General features: G+C 37.3%; 2 protein-coding genes across 3 annotated transcripts; one reads left to right on the top strand and one right to left on the bottom strand.

Annotated features, from left to right (window-relative positions):
* The first annotated feature begins 18 nt into the window (after positions 1–18).
* LOC121906181 (sialoadhesin-like) lies at positions 19–6,923 on the top strand. 2 transcript variants are annotated; one of them, XM_042424896.1, is made up of 10 exons: positions 19–101; positions 398–613; positions 1,205–1,329; positions 1,567–1,664; positions 1,789–1,991; positions 4,583–4,846; positions 5,241–5,549; positions 6,017–6,119; positions 6,668–6,697; positions 6,837–6,902. In XM_042424896.1, exons 2-10 carry the CDS (start codon positions 559–561, stop codon positions 6,898–6,900), a joined length of 1,251 nt encoding a protein of 416 aa, XP_042280830.1. In that variant the 5' UTR covers positions 19–101; positions 398–558; the 3' UTR covers positions 6,901–6,902. The 2 variants fall into 2 exon arrangements, with proteins under 2 accessions (XP_042280830.1, XP_042280831.1); XM_042424897.1 differs by lacking the exon at positions 6,668–6,697 and having other exon boundaries at positions 6,837–6,923.
* Positions 6,924–9,303: 2,380 nt separating this feature from the next.
* On the bottom strand, positions 9,304–13,627 carry LOC121906183 (hemicentin-2-like). The gene is made up of 7 exons (XM_042424898.1): positions 13,457–13,627; positions 12,131–12,472; positions 11,804–12,025; positions 10,840–11,127; positions 9,636–9,717; positions 9,488–9,521; positions 9,304–9,399 (listed from the first exon to the last, which is right to left on the bottom strand). Exons 1-7 carry the CDS (start codon positions 13,497–13,499, stop codon positions 9,316–9,318), a joined length of 1,095 nt encoding a protein of 364 aa, XP_042280832.1. The 5' UTR covers positions 13,500–13,627; the 3' UTR covers positions 9,304–9,315.
* Positions 13,628–14,422: the final 795 nt, after the last annotated feature.

Here is a 14,422-nt window from a genome sequence, read left to right on the forward strand (position 1 = left end):
CAGAAGAGAGGGGCACGGCTGACGTCGAGTTACGTCTCTGATTGGACAGACGGGACACGAGAGCACTCACAGGACTGTCTGACCCTGCACACCTGCCACAGGTGAACACACTGTCCTACAGGCATGTAACTGTATCCTGAAGGGGAATGAAATTGATTTAATGATGTCAGTTAATGTATTGGTGCGGACAGTATGCTGTCAGAAAGTGTAATGTGCTCAGATTGATCGTCATATTGGAGTCAGCACACACACATACTGTACCACACATACACACATATAAACACACAGCTTATACAAACAAATATCTACTATATATATGTGTGTTTGCGTGTGTGTGTTGTAAGTCCCCTTTGCTGACATGAAAGCCTAGTCATCACCTTCAGTTCCTTATTGGCAGAAAAAGGGAAGTTGGACAATCTGACCTATAAATCTGGAGAAAGAGAAGCACACAAGTCACTGAGGGCAGCTCTGGTAGACAGGAGCATCCAGGGTGAGGAGAGAAAAAGGTGAAGCCAAAGGTGAACAGGAGGTGAGAGAGGAAGACCAAACAAACAGGAGATGGGTGGAGACATGGCACAGAGCTGCTGGCTGCTGCTCACACTCTCCCTGAAAGGTAAGATCCTGTATGAAGGTACAGTAGGCTACCTGCTGCCTTCATGATGATATGTGCACTGTATGGAAAAACATACAGTATTCTGAATCTGATAAACTGATCAGATCAGATACTGGCAGATGTACACAGATGTACACACTCTTCAATGACTGTCATGCGATGTTGCAGTTGGCATAAAAATCTTTGCAATTTCTGGGTCAACAGTTGGGCTTCATAAGGAGCTGCCTGCAACAAACATTTTAATATCAGACACTTTGACTTACTATGAAACATGTTTGTGTGTTTGCTTTGCACCATAAAGGGCCTGATCATTATGAATACATCTGTTGAGTTGTAACTTTCTCACTCTTGAGAAAAAAAAAGAAAGTGTAATGTCCAAATAAGCTGTAACATGTAGAGCATAATTTTGAAATAACTATAATATCACAGAATTATAATTTTTTTTAATTATTGTTACTTAATATTTTTTAAAACAAAGTTTTAAATGCATTTCCTCAGTACAACTTAGATTTTTTTCTTATTTTACTCTAATTAAATTGTTATAATGTAATAATTGTCCATTATTATAAACACACGTCCTCTGCCCTTCAGGTATTCTTGCAAGTGATTGGTCAGTTAATCTCCCTTCTGGACCTATCTGTGCTGTGATTGGCTCCTCTGTGGTTCTCCCTTGTTCCTATGACTACCCCAGAGGAGAGGGACAGCTCTCTACTGAGGTAATTCAATAAAGAAGGCATTGTTAGCGCTTGCAGTATATCCTGCAGCTTGTCTCTAACCAGCAGACTTTTTCTGCAAAGTCTAAAATCTGTGATCAGAATGAATGGAAACATGCAGCTGTTGGATGTTGATGAGGAGTAACTGAATTAAAGTAACTATTTTATGCTTGCATCAAGATCTTGGGTTACTATGAACATAGGAACTGATATTTTATGATACTTCATTACCTCTATTAGGCAAATAGGCTCGAGAGTGGAGGAGCTGAAGAAGGACAACAGTACAAAGTTTCGTCTGTGATGTGGTGTCTCGAAGAGAGCCGCTGTATCACACCAAGGTATTGTTTAAAACACACAGAAACATACACAAGACCAGACCTGCTGATTATAACAAAGGACTCTCAGCACAGAGTTGAGACAAACATAACAACATATCTAAGTGTGTCTGTCTGTCCGTGTCAGATATGTGTTCCACAGTGATGGTATCTTCCCAGATCCATCTTACCAGAGCAGGGTGCAGTACCTGGAACCAGGAACAAAGAACTGTTCTCTAAGGATTTCTGATCTGAGACAGTCGGACAGTGGAACCTACGTGTTTTACCTCATCACCAACCATCCAACACAGAAGATGCCAGAGCAGAGCGGCATACAGCTCCTGGTGGCAGGTTGGGATATAATCATTACTTACTTACTATTATTAATACTACCACAACTGATCATAATGACAATCAACACCACTACAATCAATATCATCATTATTATCATCATTATCCCCAATAAAAGAAGCATTACCATCACAGTTATCATTCTCATAATTCATAATTATTGAGTTGAAGTACTTGAGAAAATAGAAATGTTAAGTTTTAAACTGCTAAATGAGTTCAGTAATAAAACTAAGTGCAAATACAAAACATGTCAAACATCCAGCAAGTTTCAGTCCTGCTGCACCGTAGTTCCACATCATATCATCACATCATAGTGAAAATGTAACAAGCATGACAGACCACAAATCTTAAAGTTTTAAGACTTCAGCAGTTTTTGACCACACAAAACATCACTGTTTTAAAATGGCAATGGTAAGCACAGCAATAACACTAAGATGATACAGAATGAAATAGAAAAGAGGAAGATGTCTTTAAAGGGCCAACAATAATGTTGTATCTTGTCATATGGGTGGGAGTCTTCACTAATCTGAAGAGTAATTAAATGTTGAAGAATGATTGCAGTAGGGAGCTGGTTTTTATGAATTGTGCCTTGATATCCACCAATTACTTCACCATCATTTTAATGTCTTATATAAAAGACTCTCAGTCTCAAATCAGTTTGCACTGACAAACCAGAGAAGACAGAAGAAGTCTTCTTATTTGTCCTTCCTCTACAGTATGTCGTGACTGTTCTTGTTTGTCTTTGTGTATCATTCATTAGTGCACTGTCTTTTGGTCAATCTGTTTGTAGTACTTGTTGTTAACTTCAGCACTTATAAAAAGTGTTGATGTTTTAGCACTTCGTATGAAGGATTAACCACTTCCTCTATGTAACCCTCCGTTTGTGCTATTTATGAGAAGTAGAAGTGAAACTGACCACTGACTGAACATAAATAATAATAATCACATCCTGATATAATAATCAGGTGCTTAAAGTCAAGAACCAGTTTCATTTTTACCTAAATTGGTGTTCGTATCCAAATCACTCACAAGCAAACATGTAAGGACAAACTGATAATTGTCTCTGCTGAACTGAGAAAAAGAGGATTTAGATCAATTCATGGGATTACAGCCTGTTGAAAAACAAGCTGGAAGACTCATTCTGTGTGTGTGAGGAGTGAAGTGGTTGGAAATGGGAAGTGGAGGTGTTGTTCCATCACAAAGATGTTCTTACATAATTATTGAGAAACATGTGTGAAATCACATCTTGTTGTTCTCTTGTTTTTCGCAATGTTGCCATACTGGTAACATGTAAGACTAACAAAACAACCAAAAGGGTAAAGTACAGTATAATAGAAATGAATTATCACACAGCTGTGTATTTGTATTTAGCAGAAATGTTTTCAACCCAGAGTTGTGTACAAATTGTCATGACACACATTCTTCATGACAACAACTGCACAGGTCGAGAGCAATCATCCACTTAAATTTGTATCACTTAGAATATTCTTGAGATTTCATTGAGCAATAAATGCAAAGAGGCTGTAGGTTTAAATATGATATTGTGGTTAGGCCATGAAGAGTTTAGTTTAGCTATTTAGACCTGCTGATTGATTAAAACGTCAATTAGTTGAGGGCTAAACAAAATTAAAAAATATTTTTGAACCATTCCTGCAAAAATGCATGAAACAAGAGACTTGTGATTTCCCTGGGGGACAAAATGTACTATTTTATGTCCAACTAGATGTCTTGTTATCACTGGTATGACAGGTTTAGTGCTGCCATACAGAGGCTGGCTGGGACTCTGCAAAATTTACAAAAACATGAGACAGGGTTGTAGCCAGAAGTGAGGACACAGGGGTCAGTATTGTTTTCTGAGAATATGGGGAACTGAAGGGCATCTTTGTTTTGATAAGTTACACATAGTGGGTTTTTAAAAGGTGGGCACTAAGATTTTTATATCCAGTGTCCTTCAATTTCACTATTTAAAAAAATATACAAGAGAAACACAGAAATTTATAAATAAAACTATTTAACATTTTTTTCCACTTGAATTTATTCCTTGTGGGATAGAAAATAACTGATAGACCATCATGTAGAGTAAGTCTGGGACATACTGCACAACTGTACATGTACGTTGAATAAATGAAACATTGAAAAATATTGAAATCAACAAAAAACTTTCAAAATTATCCGGGGACAGTGAAATACAGTTGGTGTTTTCAGCCCACAAAATATTAAACATCTGGAGACATTCGTGCAGAAAGATCATTTACAAGTAAGCAAAGTTCTGCATGTCAGTATTTTTAGTCAAACAGGTTGTTTTTGCTGATGATGAAATGTACTCAAATATATTAAGTAGTAATCTAACCTCCTATGTATTTAGATTTGGAGAGGAAATGCATTCACTTTTCTGAACTCTTGACAGTGTTGAATTGTTTCTCTGTAGGACTACTACACTAGAAGTCTAAATCACTATACTATGACTCAGTACTTCTACGTAATGTGTAGCCAGTGTATTATAAGTATCAGGTTACTTACACTTACATTACCTGTGCATCTACTATCAACTGACTCTACTTCCCTTATCTCCTAATCATTGTTTTCTCCAGACTCCTCCAGCACAGTAACAGCGTTAGCGAGTCGTTCCAGTGACATCACTGAGGGTGTAGACTTACGTCTGGGCTGCTGCAGCCCTGCGGCCGGTCCAGACACCCATTTCACATGGTACAAGAACACAAGCACCGACCTTAGATATACTGGACAGACATGGAAAATGAGTGAAGTTACGTCTGCTGACTCTGGCAGCTACTACTGCCAGATACAGACCGGAGACAAAGTACAGAAGTCAACAATGCTGGACATCGATGTACAATGTAAGTGATGATTGAGCCAGATTTAAGCTGTCTCCAAGACATACGACATCATCTTCAAGATTACAACTGCTTTATTTTCTAATCTTACAAAACCTCCCTTTTAGATCATAGCCATCTGCAAAGTAATGTATTCATTCGTCCATACAATAATTTGTTCACCTATCAATTTGTTCTGTCATACATGAAACTCAAAAAAGCGAAGTTTTTTCTGTGTAGCAACACGCTGCGGGCAGAATTTCAACAGAGAATTTCTTGAGAGTTGTTTGGGTGGATGAAGAAACTTCCCCGTACAGTTTGAAAATGTGTTTGAAAGAAGTCAGTGTATGTACAAAGTCAAATATGACTTACACTTGAAAGCCAGAGGTAGATGACCTTTGACCTCTTTCTTGTCTAGACCCTCCTCGAGACACAGTTGTCTCAGTCCTTACTGCTGGAGAGCTGAAAGAGGGTCTTCCTGTGACCCTGACCTGCAGCAGTGATGCTAACCCTCTTGTCCGCACATACACATGGTACCAGGGTGCAGCGTGCCTCCCTACAGCAGACAAAAGCTTTCATCAGGGAAGACAAACCCTAGCTGACACAGGAAGAGGCCAAACACTCAGCAGTGTAAACGTCACTACTGATGGATACAGGCAGCACTGCTGTGTGGCACGCAACAGACACGGATCACAGACTTACGTTGTAAGCCTCAGAGATTCAGGAGGTAGGCTTATGAAGATTCATATCATCTGCATCTTGCAGGTTTCACCGACATTCATGTCTGCACCACAATCCTGCAGCACATGATCCCAAACTCTAGCTATGATTCTGAGTGTGTACAAGGATTTGTATACACTCAATTTGGTTCAAATTGTTGCCTACTTTATGTGTCATTCAGAGGAAACACAAAATAGGCAAAATATCATATAAGAAATATAAGTAAACACACATCAACTCCCTCTTTGTTGCATTACATTATTTTCTAAGGAAAAGACTGCAAACAAATGAACCCGGTCCACACCTGCAAGCTGCATTGACACAAAGTCCAATCCAACATTCATAAATGCTTTTCAGTTGTACATACTCAGCCCCAGGATGTTCTTTGTCCAAAAACTATTATTGAAAAGTACTGCTTAAGACTGTGTGACCTGTAGTTAGCTCTGGATCTCACCACTGTTCTGTTCACTGCAGCAACAACCCCATCAGAGACTTCAGGAGGCAGAACGGTTGTTATTGTAGTGACCGTCGGTGTCCTACTGGCTATTTTAATTGTAGTTGCCTTTATCATGTCAAGGTGAGTTCTTTGCTTCTCTTCCAACCAGACTGTGTTATTATGTTTTTTATCTGCAGTTATATTTATTATCTTTCATCATCAGAAATCCTCAAGGTTTGTACAGTACAATTTGACCTAAAAGCATTCGCTTTAGTACATGTAATAAACATCATAAGTGTGTAGTAAATAAAATCCAGTGTGACATACAGCCTAGCAAGAAGTGATCTGTACATCTTAAACCACCTGATGCTTCATTCATAACAATATGCATGCATTGATTGCTGCTTGGACTTTTTCAATAACCCAGTGAAGATGTCAGCAATCAAATAACAACTACATACCTAAAATAAGTCACTAAAGGTTGAGATGATACCAACTTAAGTGTGAATTTTAGCTAAAAGGTCATCAATGTCTGGGTTACTTTCAGTTTTGCATACATGACAGTCAGTGACAACTATTATCATCAGCAATAATAACGGGTTTCTATACATATTGCTGGATATGCCTGGAAAAACACACACAACATAGAATTAGCAGTAATTACAATATTTCCCTCTTCTAACATACAGTACATCCAACAGGGAGTTCCTGAGCAGAAGGTGTGAAATAAACCTTTTAAAACCTCAAGTAGTATCTAAATCAAATGATAAATTATGAAATAATTTATGAACTATATTTCAGATTCTTATAAAATTAAAAGTAAATGTTTTAATTCAATAATTTGTTTGTTCCTTTCAGGAGACGGAAGTCATCCACACACCGGTCATATGTCCTCACTGAGACAACTGCTACAGAACCTTAAAGATCCAGCAGGACCTATTCTGTACAAAGTCTTATCCACAACACCTTACAACCACTAAAAGCATTAGAGACTTTTTATTATATTTAAGTAACTCTAGATGAGTTGACTCAGTAACCTTGCTCTTTCTCTTCAATAACTTCTGTCACTCTTTAGTGGTTATGAGCCCTTGATGAAATTATGTACACAGAGGAAGAACAACTTCCAAAAGTCACTGTTGACACAAATTCACACAGATTGTGGAAACCTCAAGCTCATGTGACAGACCTTACTGTTCATGCATGCAACACTGGAAAGTTTATTTCCCGTATTTCAAGGCCCTGAGCTGAACATCGATGAACTCACCTGACTAACTGCTTACTTTTAAAATCAGCAGAATGGAAAAGAAAGACAGACTTGTTGGACCATCTTTACTCTGTTGGTGCTGAACTATCTGATAACTTGTTTAAATGCAATTGTGCTGTAGGATGAGCTAAATGCTGCTGCCAGGAATTAACCAAGCAATCTTCAAGAAAAACATATTTATTATGACTGAGAGAATAGACACTTCTTTTGTTACCATTTGTATACCTGTTTTTCTTTATGCTCTAGTTGGTTGCAGTAACAGATGTGAATTTGAATACAACGTCTAAAGTTCATCACATTTCAAAACCACATCCACAGTTATAGTTAGAACTGATACTTTTACTGTTTCCAATAACATAATGTGGCACAGAGTGCACCAAGTACTACAATGTCCAGAACACTGAAGAAGCTGTAACTGGAAGCCTGTTGGTGGTGCTGATGATGATGAGCATGAAAATGATGGAAAATACAGTCATAATGATCTAATTAAATGCTGTAGGCAGTCAGGACTAGGTCACGTTTGTGTGGTTTTCAGTAAACTCTTCAGCATGATAAGGCACCAACAGATACTGACCAGAGCCCTGAGGAGAACCGGAGGAGGATGAAAACCAGGAGGACAGTGACTCTTTAACAACAGGACACACATTTACAAAATGTACTTGGGTATCAACTTTTCATCTTGAGAGTCTATTTTTAGAGTTTTGCATTTGTCTGATGGTTTAAAGTGTGAATAACTGTGGAAACATATTCTATTTTTAAATGATAATTAAGCAACAGAGGAAGTACAGTGCTATATTTCCCAGCTGTTTAAAGAGGCAGTTTCACATCTGTGTACATCAGTTCAAGCTGCTGTGATCAGTTGTATTTACATTTTGAACATTTAACTAATGTTTTTAATGAAAGCAATGGTGCATATATTGTAATGTCACTTATGTCATCTTCCATCATATATACAGAGCTTCACATTTTCTGTACAGTATATATGTATATTACAAAATGTGTAATATCTCAGAGTGAATGAAAAGCTTTTTGTTCTTTCCAGTCCCATTTTTCCAACACTTAACTTTTAAAAAGAAAACTTTCCTTTGAAACAAAGTAAAGAGTTTATTGCACAGCAAAACATTTTAAGCAGCCAGGTGTGAGATGTGTTAACAGGTGTTACTACTGGTACATAATACTATTATTGAATAGTGATCACTGGTTTATTAACTCCTATTACATGATTCTAAATTCTGGCATCTCTATCTGTATGAGGCACATGTTGATCTATTTTCACCAGTTAATTGTGTGAAGTGAAAACTATAAACTCTGCTTTTTCTGTTACAGTTAAAATACTGCTCAGTAATTCAGAAAACAATATAAAAGCAAAATCTTAACTTCAAAAACATGGGTAACATTAAGGTTTAAAAAAAAATAATAATATTAATAAGTTGGTAGACTGAACATTACAATATTACAAGTTTACCAAAAGAAAATGTACATGTGTATTTTAAACTCAAGGGGGCAGCATATCCTGTTTTGACCATAATGAGGCTGGTCACAGCAGCAGTATATCATATGAGCATGAATATTAAATATTGGCTTAAAACATGCATGTAAAGGTCCTTTCTGAAAAAAGCATCTAGACTTAAATATACAAAGCATATTCACTCAAGCACAGCTATTACTGATGATAATAATATCATTATTACTACTATGTAACTACTACTATGACCATTGCTACAGCAATAGCAAATGGGGCAATACCCAAAACAAGCTTAACTCAGTAACACTTGAAAAACTGTGTTTGACTGATGAAATAGAAAACAGCCATAGGCTACAGTTCTCTTGATAACATAATACCGTCCTTAATCCTTCTGTCTTCAGCATTACAGAGAGCCTTGAGAAGGACTGTGCATTTACACTGTCAGGTGGAGGAGTGAGGGAGAAGTGTAGCTACATTTCTCAAGCAGGCAAACTTGTTGTTCAACTGTAACTCCAGCCTCCAACATAAATACAAATCAAAGACATTCCTGTGCCAATGTACCAAGTCATAGTGTAATCATGAAATGTCATCATGCGTCTCTGGTTTCTTTAAACAGGCATTTCTTTCTGTGTAGCCCTGTTTTTTTGACCGACCGAGATGTTGCTGATGTTTTCATAATCGGGGCTGTCGTCCTGAAACGTAAAGACACAATAAGAGACATTTTTTAATTAAATAAACTGTAATGAGGTAATTTAAACAGGCCTGGGTCGTCCTCCTCACCTCTTTGTCCACAGCAGACTTACATTTACGCCTCCTTTACATGAAATAAGACAAGATTGTTCACTGAACTCATCAACATTCATGACACTCATAATAAAATTAACCATGACTAACTGATACAAAGTGAATCTGTATATAACCAACTTACCAAGCCCATACAATGACCAGTGGAAGCAACAGCACAATAACAGATTTGACTCCAATACCAACAAGGAGGATGAGATGGTGAACTATTAGTAGAGAGAGAAAAAGTGTGAGGAAATAAACTTCAGACCCACAACAGAATTTCAAATTTTCCTCTTTTAACAAACATATATGGTTAGAAATATTGAAGACATCATAAACATTTAGTCCTATTTTATAGAATCAGTCCATTTCAACAGAGACTATTGGACTGCATGGTTACATATGTGATGAATAAAATTTTAATTTTAACTTAACATTATAAAAATCCTTCCAATCTAGCTAGTTTTCAATGTTTGAACTTGCAAACCCCATTGGAAAACTTCTGCTTAGCAACTTTACCTTAACCCTCCTAATGTGTTTCAAAAAGGGTTTACACCTTTAGTGTTCGTGGGTCAAATTTGACCCGTGATTGAATTCATTAACAAGCACTGAAAAAAATTATTCATCCATAACTAAATATATATATACTTACTTTGATATTTTATGTACCTTAGACCACATTTAACTTACAATGCACAAATTGTTTTTAGTTTAAAATGGGAACAATTGATCTATTTTATTGCTTATGATGAACAGAAAGGCAAATAGGAAAGAGTGGGGTGTGTGTGCGTGGGATCCATATTTGCTGCGTACCACTAGTTTTTATATATTTATCTATTTTTATAGGATTTCATCATTATTATTTTTGATTTGTTGTCATTTTTGTTAATCATGATGGTTTGTCAACATTTGCTATGTATTTCTCTGTATAAACAACCCCTAATTACTACCGGGTCAAATTTGACCCATAACACAACAGACATAACTTTTTTCTTATAGGCATTAAAGAAACAATAAAAATGATCAAAATGTATTTTATTGTATTCAGTAGGCCATCGCAGAGGATAAAATGAAGCCTTGTTTTGATCAAAAAGAATTAAATGTTTCACACATCGAAACTTGAAAATGGGTCAAATTTGACCTGAACACAATGGGAGGGTTAAGTGAGAAGGAATAATCAACCAATCAGGGTCAAGTATTGTGTGACCCTTATTTTAAAAAAATAATGAAAATTATGTTGGATTAATTATTATCTTGTGGGTAGGTTAATAATAATTAATAAATACAATACTTGAATAGATCATAACTGCTTTGTGTATCAATAATCTCGCAGCCTGCATACTTACTGTTTGGTGAGTGTAGTGTCAGCAGCACTTCAGTTGAGTTGTTCTTCCCCAGGCGGTTCCTGGCCTGGCAGAGATAGAGTCCAGTTTGGGACGCCTCCAAAGAGGGAAGAGAAAGCACCTGTCCTGTGCCCACCTGGAGCAGCTGCGAGCTGGAAGAATCTGTCCTCTTGTACCAGGTGTAGCTGTCTGCTGCTGGGTTAGATGCACTGCTGCATGTCAGATTCACACTGCTGCCTAGTGACACCTGTCCAGAATGACTCACCTCAACAGAAACATTCAACGGAGGACCTGTATAAAAAACACGACACCAGTACAGTTAATATAAAGTCACTTATGGCCTGCATTTTTTGCACAAGTAACTTAACATCTGCCAAAACCCTTTTTGGTTGAAATTTGTTTGGTTGTTTCAAATCTGTTGAACTTGTAACACCCAACAGTGATGTCACAGGGCCCTGGAATAAACTTTAAAGGTGCCCTGTAGAGTTTTATAACCAAACAACAGTTATTCACCAAAACTCATTGTGTGATCTAACAAAGGTATTGAATTAATTTCCTTCTTCATAAAACATTTGCAAAACTATTTTTTAATGTATTTTAAATCCTGCATTGTTTACTTCCATGTTTTCTAGCTTACAGTCTTCTTCTTTCTGCGTTCTCTAGTGTAGTGCTGCGTTACACTGCACATTAGAGCCACCTGTAGGTCAGTGGCATCAAACGATAGGTAGGATTGTACAAGATTTCATACTTACTTTCATACTTACTGAAAGTAGTACATTGATGATCCGACCATTTCAGCCAAAGCAAGTCAAAAATATATTTTGTTTTTACTTTATCTAATTTTTAAGCCTCAGTAAGAAAATGTGTTTCAATCAAACTCCAAATCCAAATGCAACCATTAAAGTATCATTTTTAAGTACAGCTTGCAAAATTCATTGTTCATAGTCAACTTATTTACTCTACTTACTCTGAACATCCAGAGCCACAGGGTCTGATTGCACAGACTCCTGTCCTTTGACAGCACATGAATATTTCCCAGAGTCCTCTGCCTGGGCCTGGAACTCTGGTTTGGCTACTGGATGTCCATCTTTGAACCAGACTGTGGTGGGAAGTTGGCAGGATGTCCCACATTCAAGAGTCACATTGTCTCCGGCTCTCACAGTGTTTGGGGTCACTCTGGCACTCAGCTCTGGGCATCAATCAGTTCAAGAAACAAAGAGTATAATATTCAGAACAGCTGAAAATACCCAAATTTGAATTCAGCAGAGTAACACTCAATGTGGGAGAATTTTACCTGTGATAGACAGATACACTGATTGCCTACTTCGCCATCCATATGTGTCCGTATCAAACCTGAAGTAGTAATATCCAGTGTCATTATCCTGCAGGTCATGAATTGCAAGGCTACAGTCATGCAGCTGGTCACCAAGATATTGAACACGACCTTCATATGAAGTAAGGTTTGAGAGCTCAGTCCGTTTCCATGTGCCATTTTTGAATCCCCCCTTGGACCACGCAGTCTTTCTAACAGTTTCCCCAACTGTGTAGTTGTATGAGCACCTGAACTCCACTGATGATCCTTTCAAAACACATGGAGTTCGGGTTTCAAAAGTCACTGACCAAGCACTTACAGTTCCTGCAGACAGATGTGTTTTATTAGTTTTATTGATTTACATGCAGAATTTTTAAAAAAAAAAAACTTCTTCTAGGATATTGAAATAAACAGCAATAACTTTAGGATGTGATTTAAAATAATTAGAGGCCAAATGTTTGTTTTCAGAAGTTGGAGAGGGGAGGTCTAAAAGTATATGAGAGCAGTGGGGGTGAACAAAATGATTAAGTTGCAAGCCATAAAACCAAAACAATGAGCTGAAAGATGCTAAAATGCTCCATAGACTAGGGTAATCCTCACTATCACATACAAGAAGTCATGTGATCCATTGTTAATTGAAAATTTTACTTATAGCCACTTTGTAACAGTTAGATAATTTTGTATTTGCAGCTTTAACAAAAAAGACATCTGACTATTATTCCCTTAAAGGCCTACCCAACTTTATTTTCTTTAGATTTAGAATAATATCATTATTGGACATTCCCACCTCTACATTAAAATGTGATTTTTTAAAAATTGCTGAAACAAAGGAGTTTTCAACCCTGAGTGCTGCCTGCAGGTCACAATGAGCTCCTCCATTCAGAGGCTGTATCCAAATGTCCTGACTTCACTACACTTGAAGACTTGAAGGAAAATTGCAGTTTATTTCAACCTCATGTATTTCCCATAAATGTGGCCATTGTGGCTCAATGAATCTTCCTAATTTTGCCCTCTCCAGCTCTGTTACAAAGACTGGGGCGATTCACAAAAAGACCTTTATCACACATGATCGATGAACATCGATGCAAGCTGCTGAGCCCTACATCTTTCCAGATAAATATGATTTTTACATGATTGGCTTCAAAAGTTTGCTTCTGAGTCAGAATGAAAGTAAACACAGAAACTACACTGTACAGTACTGAAACTCTATATCCGGGGCAGCTTGCCGGCTAACCAAACCACCCTGCACATTCATCCACATATGGTTTCATTAAAGTAACATTATTAAGAAAAAATGTCTTTCCTTACCTGGAATTACAAGCAGACTAATCAGAATCCAACTTTCCATCATTATTAAAATCAACCTATAACATGATGACACCGGACACAGCTCATTACTATTCAGTCTACAGACAGCAGAGCACTGAGATTAGTGTAAAACTATAGACACATTACTTATAAAGGTTAATCTGATAATAATCACCAACTAAAGGAAGCCGCCTTTCTTCTGAACTGAAAAGCAGAAGTGTGAGGGTGCCCCCCCCGCTTCCCAGCTTCCTCTCAGCAAAGTCAGGCACTCAGAGAGTTGGAAAGTTTTAGAAAAAAGTCTTAACACACACAGATATGCAAAGTACTTGTGATATGAGGGGAAACAAGTCACTACACAACACATGACAGGTGATGCAGTACACGCTAAGTATCCAGGAGCACATTGCTGACTTACTGCTTTGCAAATTCTTGAAGGCAATTTTTTTTTGGACCAGGAGGTGGAGTATGGCAGCAAAATGAATAAATTAGACCAGAATCATGCCCCTCTTCAAATGAAAAGAATGTTTATTACAAGTGATATCCACATAGATCTGACACAAAGCTGTAAAAAGTTAAGAGTTTTTATATATTACGGTCTGCTGCTCTCCACAAATCACATTTGATTGGATACATTTATGTACTACAGCAAGCCAGAGTCATCGAACATGTGTTTTATAAGAGGGAAAAAAAGAGATAAATTGACATATTTGGCATAGCTAGGCCCATACCAAGAAACTCAGATGCAGGATTAACTCAGACACACAGGATAAGAGCTGTATTTATTTTTTGTTTTGTGTCTTTGCTGTTAAAAAAAAAAAAGGAAAAGAAAAAAATGTTGTGAAACTGGGAACTTGCGGTCAACACTTAATCTATTCATCAACTCTGCACTTTTCGCAATGCATCATTGCTTTTTTTCTCAGTTTTCTTCACCTTTCTTCTTCCTCCATCAAAATGAAAGGTAAAAAG

This window comes from Thunnus maccoyii, chromosome 10 (genome assembly GCF_910596095.1).
Source record: "Thunnus maccoyii chromosome 10, fThuMac1.1, whole genome shotgun sequence".
Taxonomy (NCBI): domain Eukaryota; kingdom Metazoa; phylum Chordata; class Actinopteri; order Scombriformes; family Scombridae; genus Thunnus; species Thunnus maccoyii.

Excerpts from the sequence above, each read along its gene's own strand:
- LOC121906183 (XM_042424898.1), bottom strand. The coding sequence starts at position 13,499 with ATGATGGAAAGTTGGATTCTGATTAGTCTGCTTGTAATTCCAG. Across the intron at positions 12,026-12,130 it reads AGTGTATCTGTCTATCACAG|AGCTGAGTGCCAGAGTGACC; the intron begins GTAAAATTCTCC and ends ATTGATGCCCAG. Across the intron at positions 11,128-11,803 it reads TGTGGCTCTGGATGTTCAGA|GTCCTCCGTTGAATGTTTCT; the intron begins GTAAGTAGAGTA and ends TTTTTTATACAG.
- LOC121906181 (XM_042424896.1), top strand. The coding sequence starts at position 559 with ATGGGTGGAGACATGGCACAGAGCTGCTGGCTGCTGCTCACACTCTCC. Across the intron at positions 1,665-1,788 it reads AGCCGCTGTATCACACCAAG|ATATGTGTTCCACAGTGATG; the intron begins GTATTGTTTAAA and ends TGTCCGTGTCAG. Across the intron at positions 5,550-6,016 it reads AAGCCTCAGAGATTCAGGAG|CAACAACCCCATCAGAGACT; the intron begins GTAGGCTTATGA and ends TGTTCACTGCAG.